Here is a 12,849-nt window from a genome sequence, read left to right as displayed (position 1 = left end):
CTGGGAGGGAGAGGTTTATTTTGTATATGAATGATTTTTAATGAATGCAATATTAATCCTTGCAGATGAGCAATAAATCATTAAAGTCTAATTAAACTATTAGGAAAACGAAAGCACTCCTCCTGTGGGCCGTTTGTTTGAAGAGCACTCGACTGCACCCCGTGGGGGCCCCGGGGCTTGCAGCTGAGCCCCGTGCGGGGCAGCGGCTGCGCCCGGCGCCAGCTCTGGGCCTGCTTTGGCCCTGCCCAGACCCTGGGAGCTCCTCCAGCGCCCTGCGATTGGGGCCTGAGCCTCCCCGACCCCTCTGAGGGGGGCTTTCATCTCCCCCAAGCCCCTCTTGGCCCTGTGAGGGGCCGAGAGTCCCACGGGGCCGCTCTGTGGGCAGCTCGTCCCCCTCTAACTGGGGCCGGAGCCCCCCCCCCAGGCCCCTCGGCTGGAGGCTTCGCGGCCCCCCTCGCTTCGGGGTCCGTGCCCAGCACTGCCCGGTTCTTGCCACTCCCAACATGGCGGCCTCGAGCTGTCGAACGGAAGCGCCGCTCCCAGCATGGCTGCGGGCCGTGCCGGGGCCACGGAGGCCGTGCCACACCTAACGTGGCGGCTCGGGGGCGGAGCTCGGTGCCGGCCGCCTACCGCACCGGACGCGGCCGCCGGGGGCGGGCGACGCCGAGCGGTGACGCGGCCGCCGCGGCGGGACGGGCGGGCGGAGCAATGGCGCAGCCGCCCGAGCGGCCGGAGCCCGGCGCCACTCCCAACATGGCGGCGGCGCTGCCCCGGCTCTCCCTGCCGCTCCCGCGAGAAGGGGGGGTGAGTCCTCGCGAGAGCTCGGCGCGCGCGGCGGAGGGCGGCCGACATGGAGCCGGGCGGCGGCGGCGGCGCGGGGCCGCTCCCGGGCAACAACAAGGCCCGCGGCGGGGCGGCGCCGCCCGGGAAGGGCCGCGACCTGGGCCGCCCGCCGCGCAAGGACTCCGAGGTCAGCGCCGCCGCCGGGCCCGGCTCCGCGGGGGGCGGGCGGAGGCCTTCCCGGGAGGGCGGGGCCCGGTGCCGGTTCCCGGTGCCGGTCCCGGCGCTGTGCGGGCCCCGGCCGCGCAGGCCCGGTGCTCCCGGTGCGGCGCCCGGTCCGGTTCCGTCTCGACCCCTCCCCGGGTTGGGCCCGGCCGCTTGGTTCCGGTGCCGCCCCTCTCAGCGCCGCGGCGGGCGCGGCTCGGGGCGGTTCGGTCCCGGCAGCCCCTTTGCGGCTGCCCTGGGCTCACAGCGCCCCGGTGCCAGCACCCCTCGGGCGCTCGGTTCGGGCCCGGTCTGGGCGAGAGGCGACGGCACCCTCCGAGGGGCCGTCGGGCTGTGAGGGGCCTTCGGGACACGGCCGGGGCGCTGCCTCGTCCCCCGGCCCTCCCGGTGCGTCCCCAGAGCGTCCCGACCCCGGGGCCCCGGAGCTGCCCTTGCTGGGGCAGGGGGAGCCCCCCCAGCAGCGGGAGCCCCGAGGCCGGGCAGCGTTCGCTGGGGGCCCGCCTCGCTGGGCCGGGCGGAGCAGGCCTCGGCCCTCGGAGGCCTCCCGCGGGTGTTTTCCCAGCCCCACCAAAGCTGCTCGGGTTGTGCCGTGCTCGCACTTGGCATCCGTTGGCATCTGCCTGTCGCGGGGGGAGTCGCCGAAGTTTTCTTAAACCAGTGCAGAAAGGCTGAGCAGCTCGGTCTTCTCCAACCCCCGCCTTTCCCGAGGCTGAGCACCCCCTGCCTCCTGCGTTGTGTTTGGGGGTTTTGGGGCTCCCGGAGCGTTCCCAAGGCGCTGCGGTGGTGGGGGCTGCTGAGCAGGGAAGCGCAGCCCAGCTCAATGCGGCAGCAGGGCTGGGGACAGCTCTGCCGGGGGTTGCCTTGGTAACGTTTACGCTGCTGCGGGTAATTTTTTTATTTATTAAACAGAAGATAGAGTCCTGCATCTGCAGGAGGACGAGGTGAATTGTGATTGTCTTGGGGATATTGATTTTACTGAAAAATGCTGTAATTGAACAGAATTTTTCTGCTTTTAGGGCTACTCTGAGTCCCCAGACCTGGAGTTTGAATATGCAGATACTGATAAATGGGCAGCAGAGCTCTCTGGTAAGGAACTCATCTTGATCAATCAATCAATCAGCCGTGATTTGCTTTCCTGGTGGTGGTTAAAGGAATTCTGTCAACTCCAGTATTCCTTTGTTATTGTCATTGAATACCTCACTGGTGTTAAAAGGGATGTGATATCACGTAATGACTTTTTTTCCATACACCGGGCTTATTTTTTGTGTTTCCCTCATCTTAAATAGCAAGAAACTTGTCAGGGTTGGAGCTTTCTCTGGTGGCTTGGTGCAGGTTGCGGAGACTTTTTCTCTGTGTTCTTTTGACAGAGCTGTACAGCTACACGGAAGGGCCAGAGTTCCTGCTCAACCGCAAGTGCTTTGAGGAGGACTTCAGGATCCATGGTAAGGCTTTTCCCGTGGAGCGCTCGCCCCTCTGGGGGTGGGACGGGGATCTTGTGGAAGAGATGCAGGGGTTGCTGCACTAATGCTGTGTCAGCATGAGCAGGCAGTGGCCGTCTTCGTGTGCTTTGTATTGGAGACCTCGTCAGCACGCGTGGGCTGGCCCTGGTGCACAGCTCACCGTGTCCAGCATGATCAGTGTTTGCTGGTGTTAATGACCAAGGAGGGTCGTCGGTGCCAGCTGTGCTGGAACACGCGGGCAGCAGCAAGAGCCTCCAGCTCATTTTCCATCAGCTGCTAGCGCCAGCCCAGATGGATGGGACTCATCCAGCTGTGTGACGGGATGCAGGAGACAGTCCCTCTGCCCTGGTCACACGTGCCTGGGCATTGTTCCCAGAGACGTCTTGTTTGCTGGGCCAGCCCTGTTTTCCTTCAAGCTGAATCCTTTGGAGCTCTTCCTGCGACGTTTGTGGCCAGTGCAGACAGAGGTGCTGCATGCCCTCAGCCTGGCTGCTTTGGCTTTCCAGTGCGGGACAAGAAGTGGACGGAGCTGGACAAGAACCAGCATCGCACCCACGCCATGCGGCTGCTCGACGGGCTGGAGGTCACCGCGCGGGAGAAGCGGCTGCGGGTTGCCCGAGCAATCCTTTACGTTGCCCAAGGTACCTCCTGACGCTGGGCTGGGGGCCTGTACCCTGTTCCTAAATCTGGGTGAAGGATTGAAAGCTATTGATTTAAAGTCTTATAAAGTGTTCATTTCTCATTGCATCTTTGATTCCGCTTGGGATGCCTTGAACAAGGCTAATTCTCGAGGGAACTAGACAGGTTGTAGGAGCTTGGTCCAGAACTTAGAAGTCTTTTATGTGCTATCCCTGCTCTGCCTGATCTGGGCTCTGTTACCCACAAGAGAGCAGTTCTGTCCCTCTGCATCTGACTTTTGGCATTAAATTTAAGAAAGCGTTTGTCGTTCCCTCTGCAAAGTGTGCTGGCTGCATGGGAGGGCCTTGGGGTCCCTGCAGAGATGGGATCCAGTGAGGGTGTCATTGCAGGCACGTTTGGGGAGTGCGGCTCTGAGGCTGAGGTGCAGGCCTGGATGAGGTATAACATCTTCCTGTTGCTGGAAGTGGGGACGTTCAATGCTCTGGTAGAGCTGCTGAACATGGAGATTGAGTGAGTACTGTGGGCAGGCACCTCAGAAGTGGCGCTGGAGCTCTTCCTGGGTGGGTTTTTTCACAGAATCACAGAATGTTAGGGATTGGAAGGGACCTGGAAAGATCACCTAGTCCAATCCCCCTTATGGAGCAGGAACACCTCGATCAGGTCACACAGGAACGTGTCCAGGTGGGTTTCAAATGTCTCCAGAGAAGGAGACTCCACAACCCCCCTGGGCAGCCTGTTCCGGTGTCACCCTCACTGTGAAAAAGTTTTGTCTCATATTTAAGCGGAACCTCCTGTGTTCCAGCTTGCACCCACTGCCCCTTGTCCTGTCATTGGGTGTCACTGAGAAGAGCCTGGCTCTGTCCTCCTGACACTCACCCTTTCCATATTTATAAACATTAATGAGGTCACCCCTCAGTCTCCTCCAAGCCAGAGAGACCCAACTCCGTCAGCCTTTCCTCGTGAGGGAGATGCTCCACTCCCTTCATCATCCTCGTGGCTCTGCGCTGGACCCTCTCAAACATTTCCCTGTCCTTGAACTGAGGGGCCCAGAACTGGACACAATGTTCCAGATGTGGTCTCACCAGGGCAGAGTAGGGGGGGAGGAGAACCTCTCTCGACCTACTAACCACAGCCCTGCTGATACACCCCAGGCTGCCGTCGCCCTTCTTGGCCACAGGGGCACAGTGCTGGCTCAGTGTCATCGTGCGTTGTCCCCAGCCCCATTCCTGGTCTGTCCCTAACGGGTTTCCTGCAGCCTCCGGAGCGACACACGTGGTTCTGGGTCACGTCACGCAGAATTAAATGTGATCAGTGCAGAAATTCCCCGAGAGCTGCGTTGTCTGGCAGTGAATGAAAGCTGCGTTCCTCCTTTCTTGTTGATGGGGGGGCTTGTTGCAGCAGTACCTGTTCCGGGGTTTGGCTCTGGTGTGCGGGTTGCTCGTGGCAGAGTTAAAATGTCCCCGAACACTCCCTGAGGCTGTTCTCCCTCCGCAGTAACAGCGCGGCTTGCAGCAGTGCCGTGAGGAAGCCTGCAATCTCCCTGGCTGACAGCACGGACCTGAGGTATGGAGCAGGGTTTGGGAGGGTTTGGAGGAGAGGAGGACAGGAGTTGCTGGCTTGCTTTGCCTTGCTTTTTTCCTCTGTGCCTGAGCCCAAATTCCTTGGTGTGGAGTGGGTGAACGGGAGGCAAGCTGTGGTTGTGGCAAACGAAGCCTTCCCCCAGAGCGCTGGCTGCTGGCAGCCTCCTTACCCCGCCTCGGCCTCTGGTAATTAGCCCAATCTTCTGCTCTTCGCAGGGTGCTGCTGAACATCATGTACCTGATCGTGGAGACGGTCCGGCAGGAGGCTGAGGGGGACAAGGCTGAGTGGAAGAGCGTGCGACAGACCTTCCGAGCAGAGCTAGGTGAGGACCTGACACTGGTTGGGGAGGATGGGCTGGGGGTTCCTGGGGCTGAGGAGCAAGAGGGCAAGATGGGGTTTGGCTCCAGGCCCCAGGTAGCAGGGACTGGTGGCTCTGAGTTGGTTTCTGCTAGGCTGAACCTTGCTGCAGGGGGTGAAGGAGGGGAGCAGAGGAGGCCGGCCAGCCGGCCTTTTTTGCAACCTGTGCGCGCTCCCTGGGGAATGGAACTGAATATTTGGGCTGTCATTTCCTCTCAAAACAGTGGTAAGAAATTATGGAGGGTACAAGGCCATGGAAAAGCAAGGCGGAGCTGCCTGGGGTGAAATGAGGACCTCGGAGATGGGGGTGAGCCTGTCAGGGCCGCGGGAGGTGCAGGGGCCAGCGGTGCCGGTGTGCAGGAGGATGGGTGAGGGCAGGGTGTGAGGAGGGCCTGGCTATCGCTGCTCTCTGGTTCCAGGAGCCCCCCTGTACAACAACGAGCCCTTCTCTGTCATGCTCTTTGGGATGGTGACTAAATTCTGCAGTGGCCACGCTCCGCACTTCCCCATGAAGAAGGTGCTGCTCTTGCTCTGGAAGACCGTGCTGGTAAGGGAGAGCCCGCGGGGCGTGCCAGCGTGCATCCTGCAGTTTTGTGTTTAGCAGAGGAAGGAAGTTCTGTCCTCAGAGCTGTCTGTAATCGCTCCATCCTCTCCTTTCTGGCATTTAGCCGAGTAGATGTGTGCCCGATTAAAAACCTCTCGGGTTTCACGCCATGAGGGAGCATTGGATGTTGGTCTCTGGAGTTGGATTCCAAGGATGGACCCCTTTAAGGCGCTTAGCCGGGGTCCATGTAAAGAAAAAGGTCCAGATGCCTCAGCTGCACGGACACCCTCCCATCCCTGCTGTATTTCACAATGACAGAAGCAGCGTGGAGACAGATATTGTTTTAGACCACTAGGAAGGATCTGGGACTCCCAGAGAGCAGATTTGGGAGGGTGGGTGGAGAAGCCCCCAGTGCCATGTATAGAGGAGTCCTACCCCTCTGCTCAGGTTGCCATGGTCTCCCTTGCAGTGCACCCTGGGGGGCTTTGAGGAGCTCCAGAGTATGAAAGCAGAGAAGCGGGAGGTCCTGGGCCTCCCACCGCTCCCGGAGGACAGCATTAAAGTCATCCGCAACATGAGAGCTGCCTCCCCACCAGCGTCAGCCTCCGATCTTATCGAGCAGCAGCAGAAGCGAGGCCGGCGGGAGCACAAGGTGAGTCCAGAACTGGGGCCAGCGGTGTTAATCAGGAGAAAGCTCGGTCAGGACACTGATCGTGGGGCAGTTTGTGCCCTGGGTATTTCCTTGCCTGACAGTGAGCAGCAGGACAGAACCCACCTTCCTGCTCTTTTATTTCTCCAGGCCCTGATTAAACAGGATAACCTTGATGCCTTCAACGAGCGGGACCCTTACAAAGCTGATGACTCCCGTGAGGAAGAGGAGGAAAATGATGATGATAACAGCCTGGAGGGAGAGACCTTTCCCCTTGAACGTGATGAGGTGATGCCTCCGCCCACCCAGCATCCCCCAAGTGACCGCATCGCCTGCCCCAAGGGGCTGCCCTGGGCCCCCAAGGTCCGGTGAGTGTGGGGCTGATCCTGGGCTTGGCTGCAGGGAAAGCTGGAGCTGCTCAAGGAAAACAGAGGCTGTTACATTTTGTGACTTCAGCTGGGGTGTGCGGAAGCTGTTGGAGATGGGGTGGCCCATCTGGCGGTCACTTCAGTGGCTGTGGGTCAGTGGGATGACACCCACTGTTCCCTTTATTTGGCCACAAGGCTATTTGTTCCTGATGCCCCGTGCTTGGGGGCTGCGGTGTATCACAGAATGGTCACGAACAGAAGGGACCTCTGGAGGTCGTCTGGTCAAACCCATCGGCTCAAGCAGGGTTACCTAGATGGGGTTGCTCACGACCATGCCCTGGTGGCTCTTGAAGATCTTCAAGGAGGAGACTCCACAACCCCTCTGGGCGAGCCGTACCTGTGCAGTCACCCACGCAGTACTGAAGTGCTTCCTGATGTTTAGATGGAACCTCGTGTTCCAGTTTGTGTCCATTGCCTCTTGTCCTGGCGCTGGGCACCGCTGAAAAGGACCTGTCTGTGTGTCCCCAGCTGCAGGGGGGGTTAGGCTGATGGGAAGATGTGACTCTTCCTCTTGTCCCTTTTGTTGCAGAGAGAAGGACATTGAGATGTTCCTGGAGTCCAGCCGCAGCAAGTTCATCGGCTACACCCTGGGCAGGTGGGTTCCTGCAGAGCCATCCTGGGGCACTGTTGGGGTGGGGGGGCTGTGACAGGGGCTGCTAGCGTCAGGGCTGCCGCCACCCTCCGACTGGCGAGCTCAGGACTTCTGTGCTGCCAGCTCCTCTGGGTGGCGGTCCCTGCCCATGGGGTGGGTGGCTCATGAGTGCTTTGTCTGCAACCAGCCCAGCTTTTTCCCTTCTCCCCAGTGACACCAACACAGTGGTGGGGTTGCCCAGGCCCATCCATGAAAGCATCCGAACCCTGAAGCAGGTGAGTACGCTGATGGATTCCTCCAGTTCTTGCCTTTGTGCGGGTCCCCCTCCCCCTGCTCTGATCACAGGTCAGGGCCAGTGGTGCGTTCTGACCTCTCCCTGCCTTGCTCAGTCCTGTGAGATGAGAGACCTCCAGTTTTCATCTCTCCCCTGGTTTCCCAGGCTGGCCAAGCCTCTGTCCTCACTGGCTTCATCCTTACTGGGGTTGTCCCAGAGGTGAGACCAGCAGCCACCGTCCTCCCCTGCCTCCCTTCCCGCAGAGTTGGGTCACCGCTAGGATAGGAATAACAAAGGTTCCTGGAGGGGCTTCAAAGATGAGAGGACAGAGCGGGAAATGCAGCAGTGCTGGGGCAGTCTCAGGATGTGCTGTGGGGCCTGCAGGGAGTGGTGACGTCGGTGGGGGACTGGGGCCTTGGTGTGAACCCTCTTCTTTCTCTGCAGCACAAGTACACGTCAATCGCAGAGGTGCAAGTGCACATGGAGGATGAGTACCTGCGCTCCCCGCTCTCTGGGGTGAGTGTGGGGTGGGGGTGGGATGAGGCTCCAGAGATGGAGCTGTGGGCATGTGGTTCTGCCTGGCCTTTCAGCAGTCAGGAGGGCTGGGTTTGCTCTACAGCTCGTTAGGGAAGGAGGAGCAATTTCTCCAGGGACAGAGAGTGGGGTATGCGAGGGGACGTTGGGCAGGAGCTGGGGATATCCTACCCTCAGGGTCAGAGCACCCAGGGCTGAAGCAGACCCTTTGCGCTGGTGGCTGCTCCTGGTGTGAGGTTTTCTGATCTCTCCTGGCACCAGGGGGAAGAAGAAGTGGAGCAAGTGCCTGCAGAGATCCTGTACCAGGGCCTCCTGCCGAGTCTGCCGCAGTACATGGTGAGCACTGTGGGTCTCCTCAGCTCTGCTCCATCCTCCTGGAGCCAATCTGGAGCCTCTCACCTCTGCTGCTCTGTCCCTTTCTAGTCATGTCCCCAGGTTTTCTTCCCTCTGAACATATGCGTCGCTGTTCCTCTGCCCTCTGGTGGGGAGGGTGGCCTGGTTCCCCCCACCCCCTTTTCCATCTCTCTCTTTTCTCCCCAGATTGCTCTCCTGAAGATCCTCCTTGCTGCAGCCCCCACATCCAAAGCTAAGACGGACTCCATCAACATCCTGGCAGATGTCCTGCCAGAGGAGATGCCGTGAGTGACCATGGGGGCGAGCTGAGGTGCTCAGTTGTAATGGGGAGGGAGGGAAGAAGGGTTTGGAGCCGGGCAGGATCGTGGGGGCTGGGGCTGTGCTGAGGCTTCCTGGGCAATCTGCCCATCTTGTGGTGTAGCAGGACCTGACTGCAGGTGCCTGCTGATAGCCCAGGGAATGGCAAGACTGCCCCCAGACACCTCTGGGGCGGGCAGGGTGCAGGCACTGCCCCAACGATTCCTCTGTGTGCCCCAGGACCACAGTGCTGCAGAGCATGAAGCTGGGAGTGGATGTCAATCGGCACAAGGAGATCATCGTCAAAGCCATTTCTGCTGTCTTGCTGCTTCTGCTCAAGCACTTCAAACTGAATCACATCTACCAGGTGAGCTGGGCCAGGGTCTGGCCACCACGGTTCTGGGATGGGTGCACCCAGGATGGGTCCGCATTCACCTGCCCACTCGGCCTTTCTCCCCAGTTTGAGTACATGGCCCAGCATCTGGTCTTTGCCAACTGCATCCCACTCATCCTGAAGTTTTTCAACCAGAACATCATGTCCTACATCACTGCCAAGAACAGGTAGCGGAGGAGGGTATGGGAAGGGGGGTTCTGCTTGCTTTCTCCCTCCCTGGCCAGGGCTTGGGTGCAGGCAGGCCCAGTTGTGGGACTGCATTGCCCCACAGCCCCGCATGGGGTATGGTCCGTGCGAGCAGCGTGACACCCTCCCTCCTTTCTGCAGCATTTCCGTCCTGGACTACCCATACTGTGTGGTGCACGAGCTGCCGGAGCTGACAGCGGAGAGCCTGGTACACTGCTCCCTTCCCTGCTGGCTCCCAGTGACCTGCAGTGCTTTCCGGAGGGGTTTGTGGGCGCAGGGAGGCAGCAGGGCTCCAGCACCCAGCCCTGGCACCCTCAACACTTGTGTGCTCGGCCTCTGGCGCTGCTGGGGGTTCTGGGGGTACCCTTGGGCTGGCAGGCATCTCCTGGCTGCTTGCTGTGCCGTGCCTCTATGGGCAACGGTCCTGGGACCAGCACAGCCTCTCCTTTTCGTATCTGCACCCCTGCTTCCATCTCATGCTTAACTTCTGCCTCTGCTTTCCTGCAGGAGGCAGGCGACAACAACCAGTTTTGTTGGAGGAACCTTTTCTCCTGCATAAACCTCCTGCGCATCCTGAACAAGCTGACCAAGTGGAAGCACTCCCGCACTATGGTGAGGGCTGGGGACCCCTTGGGCTCGGCCCAGGCAGGCTAGATTGGGTGAGGGACTGTGGGTACCTGGGGGTGCCCCTCATGCTGCACCCCAGAACTTGCTGGAGAGTGGGAGAGCAGTGGGGGTGCCTGCGGAGTGCAGGGAGGTGGATGGGGAGTGGGAGACCACCGGGGAGGGTGCGTGCATGCTGCACGGAAGGTTTGTGGGCTGGAGGAGGGGGCTGGCCCCTGTGCGGCAGGGGGCACCTGGGTGTCCCCAGCTGTGCCGCCACCCGGCCCTGGCTGTTCCTCAGATGCTGGTGGTGTTCAAGTCTGCGCCCATCCTGAAGCGGGCACTGAAGGTGAAGCAGGCCATGATGCAGCTCTACGTGCTGAAGTTGCTTAAGGTGCAGACCAAGTACCTGGGTCGGCAGTGGAGGAAGAGCAACATGAAGACCATGTCAGCTATCTACCAGAAAGTGCGGCACCGTCTCAATGACGACTGGGCTTACGGCAACGGTACGTCCGCTGCAGCTGCCACCGTGTCCTGTTACCCTCAGTCCTTCCACTCCATGCAGAGATGTGTTTGTGCCAGAGCTGTCCCTTTGCTGCCCAGGGCTCTTGCAGCCCCTAGGTCTGGCCTGTGAGGAAAGATTTGGGGTGGTGGCGTTGTGGGGAAGGAGCTGGCAGTGGCCAGTGCTGGAAGTGGTGGTGGCTGCCTGCTCTGTGCCCGTGCATTCTGCTCTTTAAATTTGCATCCTGGGGGATGTTGGTTGCCTGAAGTGCCCCAACTCTCCTCCGACACCCTCTTCCCTCTGCCCAGACCTGGATGCCCGGCCCTGGGATTTCCAGGCAGAGGAGTGTGCCCTGCGCGCCAGCATTGAGCGCTTCAACTCGCGCCGCTACGACCGGGCGCACAGCAACCCTGACTTCCTGCCCGTGGACAACTGCCTGCAGAGCGTGCTGGGCCAGCGCGTGGAGCTGCCTGAGGATTTCCAGGTCAACTACGACCTGTGGCTGGAGAGGGAGGTCTTCTCCCGGCCCATCTCCTGGGAGGAGCTGCTGCAGTGAGGACAGTGGGGAAGCAGGAGGTGTTTGGGGACAGGCTCGAGGCTGGGGGGTAAAGCCGCAGGTGTGTGGCTTTAGCAGGGTCTGTGGGTGCCTGGCCCCCCACGGCAGGGCTGGGAGGGATCCGGGATGCCATCGTGCCCCTCTGCCTCCTCCCAGGCTTTGTCATCCTCAATCCTGTGCTGAGGGTGAAGGCTTTGTAAAGAGGCCACGGTTCCCTGGGTGTCTCCTATGAGTTGGAGGACACTGTGCCCCTGCTCCAGCCTTCCCGGTGTGGCACTGCCGTCGCCCTCCCACCTCATCTCACCAGCCAGGGCCGAGGAGGGAGAGCAGTTGGTGGGGCAAATCGAGGTGAGGTGATGCTGCGGGACACGGGGCCACTGTGGCAGGAAAACCGTAGCTGTGTCCCCCCCCCAGACCCTGCTGGGGGGCACAGCGAGGGGGCCAGGGGCGCTGGGAGCATGGTGGTGTCAGGGCCGAGGGGCTGGGGTGGGCTGGAGGCTGCAGTCTTGCCTTGCCCCGCTGGGTGGGGTGGATGAGCTGTACATATATACATATCTGCCATACCTCTGGGCTGAGCGTCTCACCTCTGTCTGCGTCCTCATCCCTTTGGCCCCAGGGAAACAGCAGTGGGTGAAGCCAGCGGTGGGGCTGAGCTGCTGCACAGCTTCGTGGTCTGGTGTTGGTCCTTGTCCCCACACGGTCCTCAGCTCACACAGTGGACCAGATCTGTTGGCCTAGGGGGTGATCGTCCCCCTGTGCTCTGCTCTGCTGAGGCCGCACCTCGAGTGCTGGGTTCAGCTTTGGGTCCCTCACCACCAGAAGGACATCGAGGCCCTGGGCTGTGCCCAGAGAAGGGCTCCGAGGCTGGGGAAGGGCCTGGGACACAAGTCCTGTGAGGAGCGGCTGAGGGAACCGGAGGGGTTTGGGCTGGAGGAGGCTCAGGGCAGAGCTCTCTGCTCTCTGCAGCCCCCTGAGAGGAAGGGGTGGGGAGCTGGGGGTCGGCCTCTCACAGGTAACCAGGGATAGGACCAGAGGGAACGGCCTCGAGCTGTGCCGGGGGAGGTTCAGGTGGGCAATGAGGAGACATTTCTGGGTCAGGCCTCGGGACGGGTTGCCCAGGGGGGTGGTGGGGTCACCGTCCCTGGGGGTGCTGGAGGAGAGGTTGGGCCTGGTGCTTGGGGACAGGGTTCTGTGGGTGCTGGTGGTAGGGGGTGGCTGGAGCAGGTGGTCTCGGAGGGCTGTTCCAACCTTGATGATTCCGTGATTCAGTGGAGGAGCTGGAGACCGAAGCCATCCCTGGAGCCTGGCCACAGCAGAGCTCCCCTTTGTGCCTTGCTGTGCCTCAGGGGTGGCAGCAGCTGTGGGTAGCTTGGGTTGGTGAATCCCAAGAGATTCACCCCTGATTTCAGCGAGAGGCAAGACAGGGCCAGAGGCTGAACCCGTGCTGCTCCTGCTGGGTGTCCCGTGGCACAAACCATCCCCAGTGCTGCGCCCTGCCCTTGTCCCCAGCTGAGCACCATGGATGGGGGGCTGCTGTGCTGTGCTTGTCTGCAAAGCTGAACCGCTGAGGGCTGCTTCCCTCCTGCCGGGGCACAGCAGCCCCCGGCACCCGCCTTGTGCCTGCTCCGCTCCCGGGGCAGGAGCCAGCCCCCGAGCAGCCGAGGTGTGAGCGAGCGGTGTCTCCATCGCGCCTCTGCGAAATGTTCCCCAGCTGTGCGGGCGATCACAGGCCGTGGCTTTTACAGCACGGCCCCAGCCATAAATAACTTATTAAAAGTGTGTTTTATTGTTTATAAATGAGTAACAAAATCCCTGCAGATGGGCTGCAGCGAGTGGGGGTGCAGTGTGGGGCCCCTGGGGGTTGTCCACCTGCCGTGGCCATGGTGCTCCTGGG

General features: G+C 60.8%; 1 protein-coding gene across 3 annotated transcripts; it reads left to right on the top strand.

Annotated features, from left to right (window-relative positions):
- The first annotated feature begins 680 nt into the window (after positions 1-680).
- Positions 681-11,524, top strand: STRIP1 (striatin interacting protein 1). 3 transcript variants are annotated; one of them, XM_035346840.1, is made up of 21 exons: positions 681-804; positions 2,022-2,091; positions 2,373-2,447; positions 2,972-3,106; positions 3,494-3,614; positions 4,599-4,667; positions 4,901-5,007; positions 5,462-5,589; positions 6,056-6,238; positions 6,386-6,603; positions 7,193-7,258; positions 7,467-7,530; positions 7,974-8,045; positions 8,325-8,399; positions 8,604-8,701; positions 8,955-9,081; positions 9,175-9,275; positions 9,436-9,502; positions 9,802-9,906; positions 10,199-10,403; positions 10,708-11,524. In XM_035346840.1, the coding sequence occupies exons 1-21, from the start codon at positions 709-711 to the stop codon at positions 10,953-10,955; spliced, it is 2,430 nt and encodes an 809-aa protein (XP_035202731.1). In that variant the 5' UTR covers positions 681-708; the 3' UTR covers positions 10,956-11,524. The 3 variants fall into 3 exon arrangements, with proteins under 3 accessions (XP_035202731.1, XP_035202730.1, XP_035202733.1); XM_035346839.1 differs by lacking the exon at positions 681-804 and adding an exon at positions 812-970; XM_035346842.1 differs by lacking the exon at positions 681-804 and adding an exon at positions 1,767-1,946.
- Positions 11,525-12,849: the final 1,325 nt, after the last annotated feature.

The sequence above is a fragment of the Oxyura jamaicensis genome, chromosome 26, assembly GCF_011077185.1.
Source record: "Oxyura jamaicensis isolate SHBP4307 breed ruddy duck chromosome 26, BPBGC_Ojam_1.0, whole genome shotgun sequence".
Taxonomy (NCBI): Eukaryota; Metazoa; Chordata; class Aves; order Anseriformes; family Anatidae; genus Oxyura; species Oxyura jamaicensis.
The sequence above is the reverse complement of the archived record's forward strand: the minus strand, read 5'-3'. Positions and strand labels throughout refer to the sequence as shown.

Excerpts from the sequence above, each read along its gene's own strand:
- STRIP1 (XM_035346839.1), top strand. The coding sequence starts at position 851 with ATGGAGCCGGGCGGCGGCGGCGGCGCGGGGCCGCTCCCGGGCAACAAC. Across the intron at positions 5,008-5,461 it reads GACCTTCCGAGCAGAGCTAG|GAGCCCCCCTGTACAACAAC; the intron begins GTGAGGACCTGA and ends CTCTGGTTCCAG. Across the intron at positions 9,276-9,435 it reads TACATCACTGCCAAGAACAG|CATTTCCGTCCTGGACTACC; the intron begins GTAGCGGAGGAG and ends TCCTTTCTGCAG.